This window comes from Ambystoma mexicanum, chromosome 4p (genome assembly GCF_040938575.1).
Source record: "Ambystoma mexicanum isolate Mex_15411 chromosome 4p, UKY_AmexF1_1, whole genome shotgun sequence".
Classification (NCBI taxonomy): Eukaryota; Metazoa; Chordata; class Amphibia; order Caudata; family Ambystomatidae; genus Ambystoma; species Ambystoma mexicanum.
The window spans coordinates 307,472,408-307,496,163 of NC_090927.1; the positions used below are offsets into that span (position 1 = coordinate 307,472,408).

Sequence of the window (23,756 nt, forward strand, 5' to 3'; positions counted from 1 at the left end):
TGCATCTCACTCATGCAACATTGTGTGGGTCCAGCTCTTGCCATGTGGCTTCTACTGCATATTGGCTACGATTTGTGCATGTACATGCAAGTGGTAGGTGTGCACATTGACTGTTGGTCTGGTAAGGTGGCGTGTGGTTGTGTGTGCGGCGGGACTACGATCTGTGTCCTCTCCTCCCTTGGCACACATGGGCACTCATCGTGTGTCCACGTGTGGGGCTGTATATATTGGCTATGGTGTTTGTGCATGGATACTTCTACCCACATTCCCGTGCACGTGTCTCTGATCGGGGCATTTGCTATGTAAGACATGTGTTGGCCACTCTGCCTGGAGATGCACGTTAATGGATGCAGTGTTTGCATTCACATGGGGGGGTTTCTTTTACGACCATCGTCTTGGGTCCAGGCTCCTGCCTCAGCCTTCCCAACGCCCTCGATGCCCTCCATGTGCAAGATGGAGTTGCACCTTTCCTCCTAGCTCATGAGGGCGAGGGGTACCACTGTCCCCCCTCCCGTGGCTGTTGATTTGTTCCTGTTGGTGGTGATCATCTTGCATCCAGCCGCAGGTCGTTCCACCACTTGTGACAGTTCCTTGGTGTGAGGGGGACAGTGCCCACTGCTGTGACAGTGGACGCAACCTCCTGCCATATGGCTGACTTCCGCTCAGTGCTGGTCTTGCGGTGTCCAGCCCCGAATAGCTCATCAGCATGCTGGACTACATTTTCCACTAATGCAGTGAGTTTTGTCTCTGAGAACTTAGGCTTCCTCACTCTCACTTCAGGCACGCGTTCCTTCTGCCTTGAGACAAGTTGTGTTGGTCCTCTGGCATTGGATGGCAACAGGAAGTGGGAATTTGAGAGTGGATTGGGTTTTTTAGAATGGTGGCCAGTGAGCTTCCCTTTCCGGCGGCGACGTTAATTCTGGTGCTGGTAATTCCGGCGTTCATAACTCCAGCAGTTTGGCTGCCGGTTTTGGTGTTACAGGCACATTTCTGCTGGTAATACCAGTGATTTGCTGTGTTTGCCGGTAATGCCATGGTGTCAGTTTTACCGTTTCTGGAAGGAGTGTGTGTGTGCATGCGTGAGAGGCAGAGCAACAGAAAATGAGAGACAGGGTAGCAATGGCAAGAAGAGATTGAGAAAAACATGGTGGAGAAGCCGTAAAACAAAACTAGTGGTAAGCAACAATAGTAGGCATGAGTGGCAGAGAAATAATGCTGGTATAGGTGGGTACTTGATTTATGAATACTGGATGAAACTAGCCAGTATCTCGTTCTGTATCTGTTGCAGTTCTTAACAGAATTCCTGTCTGCACATATCATAAATATGCGGATGGCTAGCATGTACCTGGCAATTATTCTGTGGAGGTTGTTTTCCACTAGTGTAATACATTATTTGAATCCAGAAAACTTTCATATACAACTGTTTTTTTTCCTAATGGTTTTCGAAAACAGTTTTAACTTTATGTATGCATTGGAAGGATGCCTGATATGTTTTACTCCCCAGTAAAGGAGATTACTATTTTCTACTTTCGTGAAGGTGGATTTGCTCTCTAACTCAAAAAAGAGGGAGTAAAATATTCCCACCTCAAAATCCTATCTTGTGCACTGCTGAGGGTTATGTCAGTTACTGGGAAGGGTGATGGTGCTTTATATGCTGCCCAGGTTTTCTTAATTACTAGAAATAGTGATAGGGCATTGCTTGCTTTGGGGTCTTTGTGAATTACTAGCATAATGATGGTACTACATGCTTGTGACTTTGTGGATTAGTGGCTTGGCAATGGTGCTGCGTATTACATGAACGTTGTGTGATTTACTGACAAGGCAGTAATACTTTCCATGCTGGGGACAATGCTATGTAGATAACTGAGAATGACAATGGTGATTTGGGGCTATTTTGATTACTGGGCTGTGTGTGGATGGTACTTTACATACTGGGGCCATTGTAAATTAATGGCATGGTAATGATGCTTCAGCATGCCAAGGGTTATGTGGATTACTATTAGGGAAATGTATACTTTCTATTCTTGGACATTATGACATGTTTTCCTGGGCTGAAGCATAAACCTTTAAGGCTTGTGGCCTAAGGGTAATAACTACTCTGTGCCAGGCCAAGTACTTTGTGTAATCCTAGATATAGAAGGGCTGCCTTGGACACAATGTGCAGCCCTGACATATTTGGCAACCCTAGGCATGCCCGTACACTGTGCCCCTTTTTGAGAATGGCCTTCTATAGCCTACCTGAAATGCTTACATGCAAAGGTGATTCACAAGGTAGTGCTCAAAGGCATTTCAGAAATGCTACAGGTTATCCAGATTTGCTCCAAGAATCTCCAGACCTATGTTGTGATTGCTGACATGGTAATGGAATGCCATTTTACCAGCTAGTACAATGCTTCGTTCTAGAATGGCCTGGTGGTGAAGAGAGGAGGAGGAGGTCTGTGGTCGTTCACAGTGACATATTACGGAACAATAAACCATAGTGAATAACATCACTTATTGAGTATGTGGCTTATTGGGAGGTCTGCATACAACAATTGGCGATGAGCTTGACTAGTTTCAGACAGCCACGCGAAGCCCTCCACAATGCATATGCTCCATGAAAGTGAGCCCTCCGATCAATGCCTGGAAGACCCGGTCAACCCTGGAAGAAATAGTTAATCTCTTTCATAAATATAGTAAAGACGAGTTACATCTCCTCTGCTTCTATTTCTTTTGCTGCACTTATAAAAGGGAGTCCTTGCAAGCGCCACAACACGCCTTACAAATATAAACCATCTCAATGGTTAGCAGCATGAGCACAGCATAATGAGGAAATCAGAGAAAAGTACCTCACGCCATGCCCTCAGTTACAATACAATTGGGGTTGCTAAGGAACACCCACCCCCATGCTAGCTCGACTCTGGCATAAGGACCCCTGCCATGGTTATCGTGGCGAACGCTGCACTACGTTATGGAGAAGCAGAATGCTTGAAGCATTCGTAGTAAGGACATAAAGGAATAAATAAACAAGACAAGAAAACAAAAAAGAAAACAAAAGGTTTAATGTACACTCCGCAACACAAAAAACATTTAGAGCCACCTCCCAAATTCCCACAGAATGCAGGTTGCCCTTGCATGCCTTGAAGGAGATGCAAGGCAGAATTTGACACATACTTGGAAGCAATTAATAGGATCAGATTAGCAGCCTCTAGGAAGAATGATATATGTATGCACAATCTAGGATCTCAGGGGCAGGAAGTATGTAGAAACCACCCACGTACTTGAATCACAGGAAGGCATGGGACTGAATTTATATGAGGAAGTGATGGCTAGGATGGAGAGACAATATAAAAAAAGGACAGTGTCAGCCTGGAAAGGCATTCATTCTACTCGAGATCAATTACCAGGTGAATCGTTAGATGCATTTCTAGCAGCACTCTGCAGTATAGCAACACACTGCAATTTCGGAAATCTCTAATTGAAGTATCGAGACCCCAATTAATGGTTCACACAAATAACGATCAGATAAGAGAAAGAATACAGGAGGAGCCAGAGCCAACTCTGGAAGAAGACATCCATAGCAAAAAGCATAGATATGTCATCCAAAGCACGTAAAACAATAACAAAAGACAAATCAATGGATGCTGCACGTGTGTGTGCGACTGGAGAAAAAAGAGCTAGAGCATGGTTTACAAACAAAGAAAGGAGAAAGGCCAATATCAGATGCTATGGATGTGGAGCACAAGACCATGTTGCCACTTCTAAAACATGCCGGGCAATTGACAGAATATGTAGCATATGCAGAAGGGTGGGCCATATTGACACGGCGTGTAGAAACAGGTTTTGCAGAGAGAACACCACCAAGAACGAGAGAAGAGAAGTAGCAATCAAGGAAGAAGGCACAGGTAAACAAGTTGGAACTGTAGAAGCAGGAGATAAATCTTTCCAGCACAAAGATGTCCTGATGGTGTGGGATCCTGATCAGGACCTAAATACATGTGCAAACATTGAAAGACCAAGCAGTGAAGTAGAGATTGCGGGAATAAAGTTACCACTAATGGCAGACTCCGGGTGCTTGCATAGCATAATACCTAATAATATGCATAAAAGGGCACATGAACACACAGTAGAAACATTGAATCCTGTCACAAAGGTGTCATTTGCATATTCAGGACACCAAACTGGCATATTTGGTTGGTTTGTAGAAAGGAGGAAGTTCAATGATAGGGATTGTGGGAAAAATAAATGTAGTGGACAAAGATCCACCAATTCTGAGCTGGAGGGACCAAGCAGAAATCAGCATTGAATTAAAGCCGAGTGCAAAGGAACAGGTATTCAAGATTGAACAGAATTTACAACAAGATTTCATTGCAAAGTTTCAACAATTGTTTTCTGACAATATTGGTAGTCTGAAGGGGTACCAACATCATATTAAATTGAAGAAAGTAGTAAACCCATTGAAAAGCAAAGCAAGGAAAGTGCATATAAGGTTGCTCTGGTCACTTCAAGTTCTATTACAAGACATGCTAAACCAGGGAATAATAGGAGACTGAACATTTGGAATAGGTATCTCTGATGGTAACAGTGATGAAACTAGACAACACCACCAGGCTGATCATAGACTTAAGGAACTTAAACAAAAGCATAGTAGTTGGTGCTCTTGTACCTCTAATTACCAGCCAGTTGCAGGCCTCCTGCGGCCGGGAATATCCTGGAAAAGGTGGTGAACTCTTAGCTGCAAATTCATGTAGAAAAGGAGGGATTGTTGGACTGTTTTCAATCAGGTTTGGGACAGAAACAGTATTGTTGAATGTACAGGATGATTTGTTGAGGGTTGTGAGTCAAGGAAGGCTATCACTGCTGGTGATGCTGGACCTGTGCGCAGCCTTTGAAACGGTTGACCATCACATCCTAATCAACCACCTGAGAGGTAGGTAAGATCTCAGAGCATGCCATTAAGTGGTTTGGTTCATTTTTGGCCAATCAACAACAGCAGGATCACATTCTACTCTGATGGGATGCAGAGTCCCTTACGGGACTGTCACCCCTGCTATTTAACTTGTACTTGCATCCACTGATGGCGATTCTGAAGAGGCATGGGGTGAATTATCACTCCTTTGCTGACAACCCGCAGATCTCAATTAAAATTGGAATCATAGAGGAGACTTTCTTGTAGGTTAAGCAGTGCCTGGAAGAGGTGAGTGAATGGATGTCCAAAAACCAGCTCCAATTGAATGCGTCCAAAACAGAGCTGGCATTGTTTGGACCCAAGCATCTTATAATTTCTTCCAAAGAATACTTTGTTCTTAATATTCTGGGTGCAGATATGAAGTTTGCCCCCAAAATCAAAAATCTGGCCCGCATTTGGGAGGACAATCTGGGGAGTGAGGCGCGGGTTGGTGCCAAAATGCAGGCTGTTTTTTATTTGCTACAATTGCTATGGCATCTTGCCATTTATTCTAGGGGAGGATCATGCAATGGTGGTGGGGGCTATGACAAGTGCTCACCTAGACTACTGTAACAGTCTTTTGATGGGCTTTCCAGCTAAACAGCTGCAAAGGCTTCAAAAAGCCCAGAATGTGGCTGTCAGGCTGTTCGGTCATTTAAGAAGATCGGCCCAAATATCACATTTGCGCTGCACCCCACATTGGTTGACAGTGGAAGATCGCATTGAATTTAAGGTAGCATGTCTGATTTTTAAATGCTTAAATGGCTTGGCCCAGAGTATTTGAGAAACAACATCTGCCGCCATCAGCCAACCAGGACGCTACGATCTAAGGATCAGCTGCTATGGCCCTCATTACGGGTCCGGCGGTAACCGTGACTATGGCCCTCATTACTTCACTATGGCCCTCATTACGGGTCCGGCGGTAACCGTGCTGGTAAAACCGGCAGTTAGCTACCGGCACCTGACTTGCCGGTAACACCAGGGTATTACAACCGTGGCTGCCAGAAAGTCAGGTGCCAGTAACTATGTTGTTCCCCATTCCCATAGAGTCCAGTAGGACTCTATCGGAGTGGAGACCACAGAAGCACGTTTATAACGGTGCTGGTGCTTCCGTGAATGTCTGCGGGCAGGTGCCGTTCCACCCGGCAAGTTAGACCTGCCAGGCGGGAGGGCACCCGCCACGCAGACTTGTATTTTGCCGGTCCAGAAACAATGGTGCCGGTAAGCTTACCACCACGTTTTTTCCAGACTGGCAAAGGTGTAATGAGGCCTTATATGTTTCGAGGGGATATAGAGGGTTTGTAGTTTTTGGCCCCAGGTTGTGGCATGGCATTCATATGGAGATTAGGGCCTCTAAGATGCTCTACCAGTTTTGCAAGGCTGTTAAAACCTTTCTCTTTAAATAAAGGGGATAGAAGTTATTGGAGGGTGGGAGGGTTTCTGTTCAGTTATTCAGAGGGATGATGTATGTGTATCTTTTTCTCTTGTCATTATTTTTTTTTATCAGCTATGCCTTTATACAGTTAAGTCTGCCTAGTGCGTGTTATAAATGCCCAAAATCAAATTCAAATCAACATCTCAATGTAAAGGAAATTATACGTAACATCCAGGATCCTTCAATATTTTCGACTGTCAACTTGAGGAGTGCATATCATCAGATTGATTTTAAACACAAATGTAAACAATTACCAACATTCATCACTCCATGTTGGCTATTCAAATTTAATAGGATACCCTTTGGATTAGCCTCAACAGCATCAGTTTTCCAGAAACTAATAGGCAAGCTTTTCAAAGCTATTCCAGGAGTCATGTACTTCCAAGATGACATTTTAATGTACACCAAAGAGGAAATAGAACACAAACAAGGTTAAAACAAGTTCTAGGTAAACTACAAGAATATTGCATATTGGTTGATTGGCAAAAGTGTAAAATTGATCAAACACAAGTAGAGTACTTGGGCCATAAGCTATCTAAAAAAGGAATTAACCCAAAAGAGTAATTAGTCAGAAGCATCACTGTTGCACCAGAGTCGAAGGATAAACAAGAATTACTGTTATTTTTAGTTCTGGGTGAATATTACACCCAATTCATGAAAGACTTTGCCTCAGTTGTTGAACCTATGAGAGAATTAATGAGTGATGTTTGAGTGGCTTGAGAAATAGCCAGAATGCACAATTAGAGCTCCTACGTTAAAACAATTTGACACGACGAAGAAGAACATTATTACAGTGGATGCCAGGGAGCAGTGTTGACATAAGAGAATTAAAGGATGGGCAAAGTCACTGTTAATTTTGCTTCAAGGACTCTCTCAATCAGAAAAAGGCTACTCGGTCATTGAGAGAAAAGCTTTAGCTTGTGCATGAGGTGTACCCCACTACAGACAGTTTGTATGGGGGGAACCATGTATATTATGAACAGATGTTGAGCCATTGCTTAAGATACTAAGTGGAGGTGATGCAGAAAAAGCATTGCCTAGATTATTCAGGATTGCTTCAAGGTTGATTAAATGTAACTATGAATTGGAATTTAAAGAAGTTCAGCATAATAAGATTGCAGAATGTTTGTCACAATTACCAGTGTAGTGGAAGGAAAAAGAAGAAATAGTACTAGACAGTGCAGAACCGATTGCTGACGTGTGTGTAGTGGCAAGATGTGTAATAACACAAGAATGTTGGATGTATAGACAGGGAAATAACAATGTAATTCAGGAAGTGTGCAAGTGTATAACAGGGGATTAGCCATTAATAAATAATACAAGAGAAGAAGTTAAATGTTTTAAAACTGTGGCTGGAGAGCTAATCGAAGAGAGCAGAATATGTTTTTTAAATGATGTGTGTGGTATACATCATAGCTTACACAAGGAAAATAATTACACACATTAATCAATCTTAACATACACTAATATAGTAGAAAAAAACAGAATACTCTAACATATTACCAAAATCCTTTCTAAAATATCATTTCCTTGCTCCTTGTTTTCAGTACAAAAATGTAATAGGAAAAACAACAATACTCCAAGTACAACAATTCATGATATCATATTACTAAACTCCTTTATAAAATTAGATTTCCTTGTTTAACAAGTTACAATTCATAGAAAATTACCATTAAACATCTTACCAAAGCCAGTATTAAGGAGACTCGTGTACCATTCATTAATCTAAACCACAGACTTGTTGTAATTACTGCAGAAGTTGAGTGCACAAACGGACCCAAGAACTTTGTCCTACAAATTGCCATTGATGGCGATTCCAACACAATGTGTAATTATATCCAGGCTTCTGATTTTCTTTTTCATGACCCATTGTGAATCATTACAGTTAAGATCAACTACTTGCATGAAACCCTCACAACGTTTTCTAACATTTCACAGGTACTCGTTAGAATTTGCTGTAATCATTTCACCCAAGTGAAAACCAAGACTCGATCTGTCCATATTCATAACTCTCTTGTGTGACACGATACATGTATTCATATTTTGAGTCAACCAAGATTGCACACCCAACTCTAATCTTATAACACTAATTAGAACTGATTTTAACATACTAAGGACATAATTCCAAATACACCCCTCAAGAGTTATTACAAGGGACTCATTCAATTACATATAGTACCACTTTCACTAAAATAAAATAATAATACTTGGGAGAGGTGAATAAGCACATAACCTATACTTTATTGATTTCATCGGGGATGACAGGCTTTTATTTTAACCTCCATTTTTTCTTTCTGTCCCTTGAAAATATTTTTGTTTGAAAAAAATGTATCCAAGATAACACAGTGATTCTCCATTATTGTTACATTATTTATAGCCCAAAAGTACTGTTTTCTCTGCCTCTTACTACTAGTTATCATTATCTGGGATTTCGCTGTATTAATTACCCGTTTATTCTCACTTAAAAATGAAGCCCCCGCCCATTCAGTGAGCTTTGAAGTCCAGCAGTCTTCATATGCTATAAAGTTTGCTCTGAATCCACAACATTTTGGAGGAAATCCTCCCCATCTAAAACTTTTCTCCCAGAGATCAGCTACATACATATTGAAGAGTTTCGGTGCAATAACGCAACCCTGACAAACTCTTTTCCATACTTGCACGTGACAGATCCCCATCCACATTCAATCTAACTCTAGCATCATTATTAGTGTAAAATAACTGCAAGAGGTATAACAAGCCTAGATCTATCCCCACCTGACCAGCACTTCCCATAGTCTAGATCTATCTACATTATCAAAGGCTGAGGACAGATCCAGGCTTGACACATCTGAAGTTCACCTTGTTGTTCTACTAGCTTGCACCAAACAAGAGGAACGTTTAAACCACCAATCACAGCACCTGTTTGTTTCCAATAACCCATGTGCAAAGGGCTACATCTCTGGATGCTTTCCATCCACTTAGTAAGGGCTTTAATACTAAGTTAGCCAATATTTGTGAAGAGATATCTATCAAAGAGATTGGTCGATACATGATGGGCATCTCCCTTTTACCTTTTTTTAAAGATAGGGACAATTATTGCATGCTTCCAAAAAAGTAGAGTTTGGGATCTCACAACTTGTGTAAACAGATTGAATATAACATCAGACCATAGCTCTATATTATTTTTAAGTAGACTATTTGTCATAGTGTCTGGGCCACTGGCTCTTGAGCTTTTCAATAACATTCTTAACGTCATCTTTATCAAACGTGTATTTCCACCTCTCCCAAGATATTTCTAACTGCTTTCCCAAGGCAGAATCCACTTTCTTGTTGCCAAAAGTAGAGGAGAAATAATTTACTCACTAACTTTCTGCTACACATGAAGATTGAGATTTCAATTGAATGTGATCTCTTTTGTTTAGTTTCCACCAGATTTCTCTGGCATCTTTAATTACTATATCTGCTAAAAATGTTTGGTTCCCTTTTATATGGTTCTGAATGTTATACTGTTATGGGGCTGGAGCCAACCCCGAACATGCAAACACACTTTCACAAATATATATAGATTCTCCAGTTCATTAATAACCCCATCTATATCAACATGAACTGGATTGAAGTAGATGTTTATCACAAGAACACAGTTTCAATTTTACCTATATGATCAACAACAGCAGTTGCCACCAACGCATTTGTCACTGGGCCTCATTACGAGTATGGAGGTAGCCTTGCCGCTTTTAGCGGCATGGCTACCCCCATACCGGGTACCGGGTGCCGGGTCCGGGTCCGGGTCCGGGTCCGAGTACCAGGAATAGGGAATTACCGGGCCATTCCGACCTTGGAGGGCCCGGTAAATCCCTTTCCCGGGACCCGGACCTGGTACATCCCCATTCCTATTTGAGCCCCCATAGGGCTGAATGGGAATGGGAGGATGGTAACAATGGGCCTGTTAATGACGGGCCCGTTGTTAGCATCCTGGTCTGCTAGCGGGTCCCGCTAAGGACGCCCGGTCTGACCAGGCGTTCCAGAGCAGGACCCGCTGCAGACCTCGTAATAGGGCATCCTGGAAGGTACGGTGCCAGTCCCTTACCGGCACCGTACATTCCGTACCCGCCGTACTCGTAATGAGGCCCACTGTCTTGATTTTCTTAATACCACTGCCTCAAACATTTTTCACTGCCGTAAGAATGCCTCCAAATGGTCTCCCCTTTGTGCCTTTTTTAACAACTTAACATCAATGATGAAACTGTCTAGAACCGGCATAACATTCAGGCAGGTCTCTTGGATCAACACCAAATAAAAACCAGCAAAAACATTTCTCATGTCAGCGCTCAGAAAGCTATTGTGTTCACGTGAATTCCAGCTCAGCAGTTTGCATTCCTCTTTTCCCAAAACTAGGTCAATTACCAATGGAGGTTGTGAGTAAAGATGCCAATCAGCCCCAACTCACTGGCTCTTCATCAAAGTTAACATGCCAATAACCATTTCCTTCAATTTCATATTTTCTGGTCTTTTTATCTTTCACGGCCCTAATTAATACATTATCATGGTCATCATAACTATCGTGAACAGACCTAGAGGAATACATTTCAAAACCTCTTTTCAATACCTCTGCATGGCATGCATGTACCACTTTTTTTATTTGTTTTGAATAAAAATGCACTGCACATTCTCCTACACACAAGTCAACGAACAGGTTCACAAACTAAATCAGAAGAAGAGATGGCCATCAATTCCGGTACAGTGCCAAATAAGGATAACATCCTTGCCCTATTAAGAGGAATGTCATAATCCTACTCAAATACTGATTGAAATATTAATGGCAGTGATTTATCTTCCTCACCTACAGACACGCGCTAATTGACAATCCTATCATTTGGGAACCTAAATTTGAGAGCCAAATTACTTTCATCTGTTACTCCTATGCCTTTTTCAACCAATGTAGTATTACATTAAATGTAGTACTAGTGTACTCCATTCCCCTCTTAACCGACTTAACATTCTCCCCCACCACTTAATTTGTAGACCTGACATTATCCTCCATTGTCACATCACATACAAACTCAAATCTACTATTTGTCTCCTCTTCATTCTGATCCAGTTCTCCCCCACCAGCCTTTTCACATCCTTTTTTAGCTGACTGGAACAATCTCTTAATACTTTTCTTTTTACTCCCCTTCTTTTTTGTGTGTTTATATGAACGCTTAGTTTCACACAAGGCCATATGACCCTCACTATTACTGTGCCCATGGATACTGACTTGCTGTCTTCAATAACCCTCATGTTTGACTCAACTTTCTGTTGTCTGTCCTTGATTACTATTATCTGAGGAGTGAGGTCCATCCATTTTCTTCTATCAGATAGATAATGCTCTCTGCTGAGTCACACATAAGATGTTTCTTAAAAATGTTCCCAATCCCTTATTCGTTCATTTTGCCAATCCTTTGACTTTATTTTATTTTTAATTTCAAACCTGGGCTTGGTTTCTTTGTGAGGGAAACAACCTATTCAGATTGATTTGACTTCCCCTGTTCTATAGGGATAATGTTATTCACTTCTGGAGCCACTTCCACGATATCCAACATTGCATTCACCTACAAAGCACTGTCTGGGATATCCCAAACCACATTATTCCTTACTTTATTACTGTTTTCATCACACATTTTTAAGAGCTCCCTCAATTCGGTTAGAATGCCAGTATTAGATTTCACCTCCAGTACAACAGTGTCGGAGAGCCTAATAAATGACTGTAACACCAAGTTCAAAGCAAGTTCAAAACAAAGGCAATGCAGAAGCAGCTCAAAGACAGAGGTCCAAAAGATATTACAGGCATCAGGCGTCTCTGTAAACAAACTGTGAGGGAAAAGCTAAAGCAGCTCAAAGGGAATAATCCCAACAGTCACTGCTTAAATTGCCTAGATTTCATTCAGCAACATCCACTGAACACTGTGGCGCTGCCTCAATAAACAAGTCAGCAGACTCCAAATGACTGGAATGGCAGCCCAATCGGTCAAATCCCAACAGTCACTGCCCTCCAGCACACAAACAACTATAACTCATAGTTTACAATCTTCCAATTTCCCTCAAAACTGTCTGCCCAGCCCCGCCCACTGTCTGACTGCTGACTGCCAACTGCAGCCACTTGCACAGCCACTTTGCTGCCCGCTTTGTGGAAGAAAACTGTATTTGAATAATGAGAGGCAGAGTCTCAATTTATCTAACCACTGTGTCAAACAATCCGTTACACCGAAGCAACAGAGTACTGCTAGCGACTGCAGCCACTTTCACAGCCACTTTGTTTCAGGTGGAATATTGAGAAGAGGGGGAAAGGGTTGTACTGCCCAAGGATATTCAAGGTGATGTCATAAGGAATGCTGATGTTGGGCATTCAGGAATAGCTGGCACAAAAAGTTTAGTTAGGGAAGGTTTTCGGTGGATATGGAAATTGACAGATTTCTCAGGGAGTGAAGTCAATGTAGTGACAGTGATAAGGTGTGAGTAACTAGGACGCCACTACTGGTGCCCCTTTTAATGCAGAAAAAACCATGGGCAAGAGTGGCTATGGACATAATAGGACCGTGGGCCTCATTACGATGTTGGCGGAATGGGTTTACTGGCACTGGTAATGGTGCCGGTAAACCCGTTCCGCCCTATTACGAGGTTCCCTTGCGGGACACATCTCAGATCAGACGTCCTTTGCGGGTCCAACAAGGGGACCAGGGAGCTAATAACAGGCCCCTTATTAATGGGCCCGTTATTAGCTCCATCCCCATTCCCACTGAGCCCTATGGGGGCTCGAATGGGGATGGGTTTTGTGAATGAGGAATTACCGGGTCCTCCAAGGTTGGAATGACCCGATAATTCCTCATTCACAGACATCAGAGCACCAGAAAATCACCTTTTGAGTTGATGAGGTGAAGGTGTCACAGAGATACTAGATGTCCTGAGTGAAAGGAAAGAATATTAGACAAAACAGAGGATGATTCCTGCAAGGATAGAGAGTTCGAGCAAGTAGAAAGGAGGAAGAACAAGATGAAAGAGAGGTATGATTTGAAGAAGGGTGCAGGGTGTGTAGGAATCAAAGTAGGAGATATGGTCAAGGTTAAGTCACCATTTTGTGTGCAAAAAGGATACAAATTTAGTAGACTCATCAGGGTATCGAAGGTCACCAGTTTCAGTGTGATGACATGCTATGGGCGATGGTGGAGTTTGGGTAGGTAGCCAAGTTCAGAGGGTAATTATTTGATGGTTGGTTTGGTTTAAAAGGGGGGAAACGTGTTGCGATTGCTGGCATGGTAATAGAATGTATGGAATGTTGCCAGCTAGTACAAGGCTTGATTCTTGAATGGCAATGTGAGAGAAGGAAAGCTGGTCAAGAGAGGAGGACGGCTGGGGCCATTCACAATGACATGTAATGGAACAATAACTCATAATGAAGAACATCACTTACTGAGTCTGTGGCTTATTGGGAGATGGTCTGCGTACAACCTGCTCCAGTTTCTGTCTTTTATAATCATGTATAAAGAAGCAGGTGCAAACCAGATCTGGTCATTGATTGGTTTTCTCCATTGCAAATCTTTGCGTTTCAGGCTCTAAATTCATAGTGGACAAACCTAATTTTCTATCATTAGACATAAACCCAGTTAAAGCATGGAACATATGTCCAGATCTATTCATGAAAAGCTAAACACTCTCCGAGGCTATAGAAAAGTGTGGGGGGTAGGTGGGATAGAAGTATAAGTGAACAAAAGAAAACATTTACTGCAAAACAAACTCGGTGCACTGCTGAGATAATAATGGTGGCCAGGTTTCAAATTGCAAGGCCCTGTACCCTTTCCAATAAAGTGTAAAATCACTATCAACTAATACTACAGATGCAAGGCATGTTGTGCAGCTAAAATTACGCAAAGGAAAAATTATTAGATTCAATTCTAAAATGAAATGAACCAAGTAAGATATACTTACCAAGGCATTAGACGACCAATTTTTGTCCACTTGCTTTTGTTAACAACAAATCCAATCACAGGATCTGTAATTCCACCCCATGTTTTTCCAATTGACATTACGAGACATGCTTCAAATGGTGAAATCTGAAAAGAAAAACACACTATCATTTCTAATCAGCACATCGCAGCACAACAATGTAAAGCAGGCCATTAAATGTCTGTAAAAAGCATGATTTTCATTTCCTGTTGGCCTTCATTACTGAGTTTACTTCAAAATCCAATCAAATCACAAGACACCTTGGCAAATCAGAAAACATAACATGGGACATAATATTTCTAACACAAACTCCACCTTACACCGCAAAATTGAAGCACCAGTGGAAGCCTATGATGAAAAGCCCTAGACTCTCTGAATCTTTCTTCACGGTATATACATTAATTAGTGGACAGGGTGCTGAAAAGGCTATGGCAGCTATCACTTTTCCTATGGCCATGCATGATAAGGCGGTCCAGTCCTGTTTTTCTTTTTGGATTCTGGGACCTGTGGTTTCATCTTTCCCATGAATTCCAAGAAGAAATAGGACTGGGTGGCCTTCTCACACATTGCCAATAGAAACTTGAGAGCTCTGATAACGGCAGTGGGAAAGATTGACAGGGTAGGTGTCAGGATTTGGTGTAAGAGGGTGCTTTGTAGTCTGCCAAGAGTCCAGTGAGAATATGGTCAATTGTCAGTGTGTTATATGGGAAAGGTGTGAAAGGAGTTATGGGGGCTTTGTCATTAAATCTTGCTCTTTGTCTTTCAGGTAGCTAAACCAGGTCTTATTTTGGTGCAAGTGAGGTAGACCCCTTCAATATCACATTTTCTGTGCTCACCATTTTAGCATGTCTTTCCCAACTTAGCCCATATCATGGTGTTGCTGGCGAGTCTTCCCTGTAGCATGGTCTACCATCTCTTGGTGAGTCTATTTCTCCTTGTCCACTGTTTCCTCCCAATCTTAACTCCAAATTATTTTAATACAAACAAAAAACATTTGCAAAAGAAAACGCTGAATATATTTCACAAAAACATAGATTCTTGGTAGCTCACTAGACTTTTACCCATGATTAAAATACAAGGATCTGCCACATAAACCATGACCTACAGATGAAAATGACCTCAAAGTAACAGCTTTGGAAAACATAGATTCAGTAGCATTTAATTTACATAAAATCCTTTCTAAAACATCAAACGACTAATCTTACCCTAGTTCTGTAAACAGCTCCAGACTGCAGAATAATGCCAACAAGTAGAACTCCACCAAATAAAAACCTTTTATTAAATGCATCTATGTGGGATGTTTTTATCCACGCATCCAAGCCCTACCTCAAAACTGTGCAGTACTGACATGGAAAACATCATGATGGCCAGAGCTTCCCAGAAAATGCACAGGGAAATGCATGAAGAATAGGCTGCCACTCATTTTTGCCGATGTTATGGGCACAGAAGGACACTGCCTAAAACCACCATTGGACTACCCACACAGTAGTCTGAAACCATTGGGAGTGGCAATGCTGATTGCCAAAAGCAAACCCATAACTGTTGGGAATTCATTTTCTTAAATCCCAAAAAGGGGTGCGGTACCAGTACTCACCACTATCCAAAAGCCGGCGTTTTAAAACCACCAGATTTTGTAGAAAACTGAATAAATGAACCCAAAGCAAGCCAAAGAAAGACTTACTGAGAGGTGGATCCAATGTAAAGTTATATTCTGAAGTGACTTGAAGGTTTATAACAAGACTGGCTGAGCTGTGGATTTCAGCAGTTTAAGTAAATTTGGACTGAAAGACACTACAAATCTAAATGTTTAAGAGAAATGAGTGACCTACTTCTGAGTGTCACATAAGTTGCAATTGTTTAAATGTCATAGTTTTGAACTTAGAATCAGCATTCTAGCTGCATATGTAAAAATTTGTATTGACTTAAACTGGGGAACAAAAAGTGACATTTTATCTGAAACCTGGCTTGAGAAACTGAATTCTGCCTGACAACTACCCCCATCAGGAGTGAAACTTGAGTCACAGCTGTGTTCCCAGGCCTATCTGCCTTTTGCTGGCCACACTAAGGATATGCCATCTCTCTGATAATTGAATTAAGGGGAGCCCCCACAGAATACAGGAGCTCTGAACAAAGCCCTGTCCTGACTCAGGCAAAGGTTTTATTACGGGGGCTGTAAAAGTAGCTTCCTCCTGAAGCAAAGGGGAGGAGCACTGCCTGTGAGAGCAAGCTGGCTTGGCAGAACTGGAAAAACCAGAAATTCAACCTTGTGCTGGGGGAAACCACACCCCTTTGGGGCCAGAACATAACTCTAAAAAGATTAATAACTCATAGAGCGGACATGTGAAAATGTTATAAATGATACCATAATTCTTGTGATTTTTCTGCCCACATTTTAAGAGGTTTTTAGAACCGGTGGTATGTTCAGGGGAGTTTTAGCGGAAAAGAGGATATTACTCAAAATGTGTGCATGTGAAAAATCTGACACTTCATCAACTAATGTCCATACTCCTTGCGCACATGTGTGTAAATTTGGGTTAATGTCCGGTATTGCAAACCAGTTAAAAAGTGCAAAATATTGCCATTTCTGAATGCAAGCTCCCAGGAAGAGCAGAGTTTGAACAGGGTATACCTCCTGTAATGCATGATGGGTGCATATGATTTTAAAACAATATGTACCTCTGCAAATATGTATTTGGTTCAAATCTAGATTTGTGTGCAAGTTAACAGGAGGAGTGGACTTTCTGCAGGCTGTAAAATGACATCACTCTGACACAACTTAGCTCCCCCAATCAGGGGAGAAATGAAAGCTTGGCCAATGATAAGTGGAGAGGGGTAGGGTCTAGTGATGCTGCACACACACCCATAAAAAAACACATAAAAGCAGACAGACAGGACAGATAGGGACCTTCAAATCCATTTGCAGCTGGAAGCTCTGCCGGGAAAATCCATACTTTACCTCCATCAACCTTCAGAGACCCAGACCAGACCAGCAGAGTAGAGCTGACCTGTTAGCAGAACCAGAGAGAGCTGACCCCGATCACTGTGAAGTGCAAAGACCAGAGTCCAGTCTAAAACCTGACCAGATCCGTGGCGAGGCCCATTTAACTCAAGAATATAGTGTGAGTACCTAGAAAACTGTGCAGAACCAATCTCTTAGTTAAAATAATATAATCCAAGCTATTTTAATCTAAGTAGAACTGCCTCCTAACTGTCGCCTGTCATCTGTAAAGCTGTCACCTGTGATTTGCTAGTTGCAAGCTGCACTTGTCTTTGTGAACTTTAAAATTTCAATCTGAAAAACGACCTTTATTTAATCGCTCATATCTCCGTGACCGTTTGTGCTAGAGACTTGCAGTAACTTCCATCTGGAAGCTGAGATCCTAGGCTTTCCTAGGACCCCGAAACTATAGTGATAGTCCTTGTAGTTCCTCTGTAATCGCGCTCGGCGCATTCGCAAATTTAGCCGCGATTTGACATTTTACCGCGATTTGCAAATTTCTTCACGTGTAAAAATCTGCTGCTGCTTGCCTTTCAGTTGCCAAAAATTCGTTTAACCTGCTAGTTACACCCTAGATCCTTGCTAAAGTGAGCCTGGACTAATAACTTGATTTCACTCACCCTGAACCTCCTAGAGGGAATTAAAAGCATTTTAGCATATTTTTCACTTTATTGCCAGCACATATAAAAGCATTTTGCCTGTGTTTTAAACTTCTGTAGTCTAAGCTTGCTGGGGTGAGCTGAATCACATTTAATTGCATTTCTGAGAACTGTGTGCCTTCCTTCAATTTCATTGCATTGCATAAAAGGGGGGGGGGGTGAATTGTCCAAGAAAGTGATTACATTGTCTTTTGCTGAAATCCTATCAAGTTATTTTCTGTACTGCATTTCATTCCACATTGCATCCATTTGAAACCATAAAAGTATTGTTGCTATCTTATCCATCCTATAACCACTCATCATTGATTATAAAGAAGTGTGCTAGTGCCAGACTATCCATTATTGATTACTGATCAGATTAAGTGTGATATTCAATTATTAATTTATTATAAAGTGTGATATATCTCTATATTGTTTAAATTATCAAATAAACCTTTTAACTTGCAAAACAGAACTACTTCTTGGCTCAGTGGGGTCAGGAGGATTCCAAGAGAGGGGTGTTATATAGGGGTAGTCATCCAGAACGCATGAACTGGACATAAAGATATATCAATAAGGGTTTTCATTCAGTATTATAGACTAGGCGTTGACTTAGCTGTAGTGTTGAATTGAATCCTCTTACAAATTGGGGGCTCGTGCCGGACGTTTGGGTTAGATCTACCATTTGTGCAGATTAATACAGCGTGCCAGCTGACCAGATACACATATCCGGTCGGATCACCACGCTGTGTTACGCTGTAAAGCACTCCTCAAAGGAACGCTCTTAGGAAAAGGTCTGTTTTGCAAAAATAAAATTCAAACTTCTGTAAGTCAGGACAGAGACCAATCTCTAGAATGACGACCTTAGTAGACATGAAAATAGCCAGAGAGCACTTCTTACATAAGTTATTTGTGAGAGGTGAGTGGACTCACCAGGACCAAACAGTCTGGTTGCAGGCCATCACAACCCAAATCACGGAATCAGGGTCAGATTTATGGAGAGACCAGGGTCCCTTACATGTGGCCCTGAGTGAACTATATATGTCCTCTAAGGCCAAGGATGAGCACAACAAGATTGCCAGGGTAGCGGCATATTTATATTTACATATGGGAGCCATGCAGGACAAATGTGCTGAAGGCCAAGATCTGGCGAGTAGGCAACTGCTGGCATTACAGAAGGCCCAATCTGAGCTGGACTCTTCTGAGCAGAGGCTGCTCAGGAGCCAGGAGTCAGAAAATGACAGTAGGCAGTATATCATTAAAATAAAAGAGGACATGGGCATCCTACAACAGGAAAAGACAGACCAGGATACCAGATTTCTGGCCCTGCAGAAGGAGCACCAAGACAGTTTGGACTCCTTACTGCAGAACCAGAAAAAGTTGGAGCAACAGATCAATTTCAACAGGGCATGCGCGGAGCAGGTAGTCACCCTGCAAAGCCAGCTAGATAGAGAGAAAGAGGAGAGCAATAAACTGATTCTGAAAGACCTGGATACCCAGGCAGAGTTTGATGAGGAGCGCCAAAAAGCTGGTGCCTTTCAACGACAGAGGGACGACCTGGCAGCACAGATGCAGGCTCTCAGTCAGGAAAGAGACACTTTAGGCCAGGAAGTCTGCCACTTAAAAAAGGAAATTGAAGAAAATCACCTGGCCCTCCAGGGGCTGGGTGACCTCCAAAAAGAAAACCAGAACTTGGTAGAGCACACCAGAAGGGTGGAAGATGCTCTGGCAAGAAAGGAGCAGGCCAGTAGGGATGGGACTCAGGAGGTAAACCTCCTGCAGCAAAGACTGGCCCAGTTCTCCAGGACCAACCAGAAAGCACAGAGAGAGAATGAGGCCCTCTGTCAGCACAATGATAGGCTCCAGCAACAGGTAGCGATGCAGGAGAGACTGATAGAGTCTAGTAAGGCCTTAACTGAGGAACTGAAGGCACAAATGCAGGCTCTTGCATTGCAACAGGGAGCAGGGGCGGATAGAGATGAGGTTCGCTGGGAAAGGGAAGCTCCGGAGCATAACCTCAGGAGCCCTAGTACCAGAGGCCCTCATACCTCTCAGTCACTGGACTCTGCCACCCCCATGTTCCCTGGCGCACATGAGCACAGGGCCACAGGGATGGCAGATTACTATCCAGCTAAAAGTATGGGGCCCATAGGCCAGTACCACTCAGGAATGGAGGGGTGGGCATCCGGGTATGGGCACCCCAGTACAGTACAGTTCAGTGGGGAACCCCAGGAGAGTAGGCCCCTTAAGGGCATCCTGAAAACCTCTGCCCAGTTAGGTCAGTGGGGGGGTACCCAGCAAATCCTGGCAGCAAGGAGGGATCTGAGGACTCCTCTGAGCACTACAGGAAACAGGAGACCAGGTCCCCACATTCTGCCAGCCATTCCCAGGCTCGCAGAATCCGGGAAAACCTGGAAGAACAGACAGGAACCTCTGGGAGCAGTGCCTCTGAGTCAGAGGATGAATGGACAAGGGTTACCCGAACCAAAAAGGTCATTAAGGCAAAAAGGGCCTTGCTTAAGGACCCCTTAAAGCAGATTAAGGCGATCAGGAGCATCATCACGCCTTACCATAAGAACGCTAAGTATTCTGTTTGGGAGCACTTAGAGTTGTTTGAGCAAATGATGGAGACTTTCCATTTGAAGGACAGCCAAAGCTGTATTCAATATGTAAAGTGGACCTTCTCCCCGGAATACTCCAGTTTCTTTGCGGGACTGGAGGACCAAAATCATTTAAGATGGGCCACCTATAAGGCGGCCATCTTGAAACATTTTTCCATTCATAGAAATCCTCAAGAGGCTCGCAAGGCAGCCTACAATTTGCAATGTGGGGAGGATCAGGCCCCACAAGAATTTGTGCAAGAACTGAAACGTGCTTTTGCGCAGACCACCAGAAGGGTGCGCACAGACAGTAGAGAATTCATTAATACATTTTTTCATGCCTTGCCCAAATACATAATGACCCAGCTCGTGAGGGATTTTCACGAGAAAAGATCTTTAGACTGGGTCATTGAACAGGCTACCCGGATCTATGAGGTGCAGAAACCGGTAGATAGCAAAAGTAATGCCCAGAAAAACCCCAAAGCCAACAGCACCCCTGCTGCTGCCAAGGTGGCAGAGGTAAAGGTCACCCCCGTTTTAGAGTTGGAGATGGGGGGCCTAAAAACCTACCTGCACCTAATAATGCTAGGCCCAGAAGGTCCTCGGGCCAGTCACAGACAGGGAGCCAGGGAGGCAGCCCCACAAATGGGGTCCCTCGCTCTCCTGATTATGTAAGTCCCCGTTACAAGGGAAATCGACCCATCCTGGGTTATGTGTGGACTCCTCCAGCCCAAGGGGGGGGATCCAGCCAAGCACCTAACCCAGGGAACTTCCCTCCCAACTTCCCACCGGAGGGCAGAAATTCTCCAAATCCTGGGCATAACTTTTTCCCCAGGTATCCACCCAATTTCCAACCCCAAAATCATCCATCCTTCTTTCCCCAATTCCCTGAGCCCAGACAACCTAATCCGGGAGAGGGGAGGCCAAGGGTGGAGGGGTACCCAAATCTTCCCAACCAGGGGTACTACCAAAGAAGGGATAGCTACCCTTCCCGGGATCAGCCCAGGGGAGAAAACAGGGCCCCGTATCAGCCTGAGCGGGTTTCCCAATTAGAGCGCCAGGTTCAAAACATGGCGCGGGATCTGGGTCACATACTGAGGGCGCAGCAGAACCCTCAGAACGGCATGCCGGCGCAGAACGCACCCAACTCTGGACCTGGTGCCCCAGAACAATGATGGGGGTAGCACCCCGATAACTCACCGGTTCCCAGGGAGGAGGCACAAGGGGAAGGGGGGTGTAAAGCCTTGGAGGAAGCTTCCTTCCTCACTTGTAAACAGCCCCTGGAAACCCAGGAACCGGAAACAAAATCTCTTGCCCCTGAATGTCTGCCTCCTAAGGAGCAGAGGGGGGGTAGGAGAAACAAAAGACCCAAACAGACTCAGTTTGAGGAGGAGGTACAGATCTTCCAATTTGAGGGAGAGGGATCCTCAGAGGATCCTGGGAAAAGGATCTTCTCCTTCAGAGGGGGGGAACTCCTCCCAAAGAAAAATGGGTCCCTAGGGATGCAAATCCAGACTGGGGAGATGTGGAGACTGAGCTACCGCCGCCCACCATCTCATCCCAGAACCAACAGCAAGAAAATCCCCTGTTTCAAACCCATCCTGATGACTGCCTCCAAAAAGGGGAGGGCGGCCCGGAACCGGAGCCAGGGGAACCCACAATGGCTCTGATCTCCAGTTGCCAATTTTTTCTTTCAGATTCCCAAGGCTCTCCACAGAATTCTGCCCAAATCTCTTCGCTAGCGATGTCCAAAACCAGAAAATTAGCCCACCAGTTGTCCAAAAATGTACATTATCTGTGCCCCCTTGAGGAGAAGGAGGGAAGATATTATGCCCCGGTACAAGTACAGGGGCAGGGTACAATTTTGGCACTGGTGGACACTGGATCTCAAGCTACCCTTCTGTCCAGAAGGGCCTTTGACGAACTGAATGCAGGAAGGGGAGAGAATTACCAAATTCCTCTCACCTCACTTCCTGGACAACTGCAGAACTTTGACGGGAAGGAAATTCCCGTCGAGGGGACGGCAGACTTGGACATTAAAATTGGGCGACACAAGTTGAAACACCCAGTCATAGTTGTGACTCCAGAGGGCACCCCTTGTTTACTGGGGAATGACCTCCTGAGAAGGTTGTTACCCCTAATAGATTGTGTAAACAAGGTCCTCTGGACCCAGACTAGCCGGCCAATAAAATTAAAACAGAGTGTCAACCATGTTAGTTTAAACGGCACCTGCCACATGGTTGAACAAAAATCTGACCAAGTAGAATTTCACTTCCAGAATAGTCAAATTCCAGACGTGACAGTAATAGCAGTAGGACAACAGACTGGTGATGGAGGGTCCTCTCTATTTCTGAAAATCAACCTTCCTTCCAGTTTAAGGTGGTATTCCACACTGGAAGGAAACACCCTGAAATTCTATACTAATCCACAATCAGAAACTCCCACTCCTATAGTCCAGAAAGATGTGAAATCAGCTCAGAGCCTGGCTGATATACAGCAAATTGGAGAGCAGTTGTTCATCCCTGTTCAGTTAAATGATGGGAAGGACTCTGTTCTCGCTCGAGTGTGTGTGAACAACGGTAAGAGCTTCATCAGCGAAGCCATGTTTCGCCAACTCCCAAAAGATCCAGCCATTCCCACCTTCAAACTGATAGACAAATGGGAAATGGACCTGGAAGCACCTAATTCCAAACATCTCCTGCCAAGCAGGTGTATGCTCAAAATCTTCATTGGCAACAAGAGCATAGTCCACAATTGTTGGGTCGTGCGAGACGTCACGGCCGCCTTTTACTTAGGCAGTGACATTCTCAATCGCTTTGCCATTAGTTTGGACCTAATAAACTTCAAAGCTTGGTCCCGATTAGCGGATAATCCCATGGGCTTTGATGATCCAGAAAAAGCATTTAGGTCAGCTCAATTGCTACCTTATGCAGTTGAAATTCAGGTTAAAGAGAAAGTCACCATCCTAGAAAGGACCCGACAATTCTCCCTGGAAGTGAAAGTTAAAAGAGGACAATATTTGCAAAACCCTGATGCTTACATACATCTAAACGCTTCTCTCCAACAGCAAGGGTTGGGGGTAAACCCAACTCCATTAGTCAACATAGAACATGACACCATTCTAATAGAGGTGGATAACAGCGACTTAAAGAGTATTACTCTGGCCGCAGGCACCATTATTGGAATGGCGGTTGATGAC

General features: G+C 43.5%; 1 protein-coding gene across 1 annotated transcript in view; it reads right to left on the reverse strand.

Annotated features, from left to right (window-relative positions):
* MFSD2B (MFSD2 lysolipid transporter B, sphingolipid) overlaps positions 1-23,756 on the reverse strand; it is a 599,687-nt gene that overhangs the window by 455,744 nt on the left and 120,187 nt on the right. Inside the window, exon 3 of the mRNA XM_069605873.1 lies at positions 14,304-14,428. Within this exon, the coding sequence (XP_069461974.1) occupies positions 14,304-14,428 (125 nt within the window). The remainder of the gene's footprint in view (positions 1-14,303; positions 14,429-23,756) is intronic.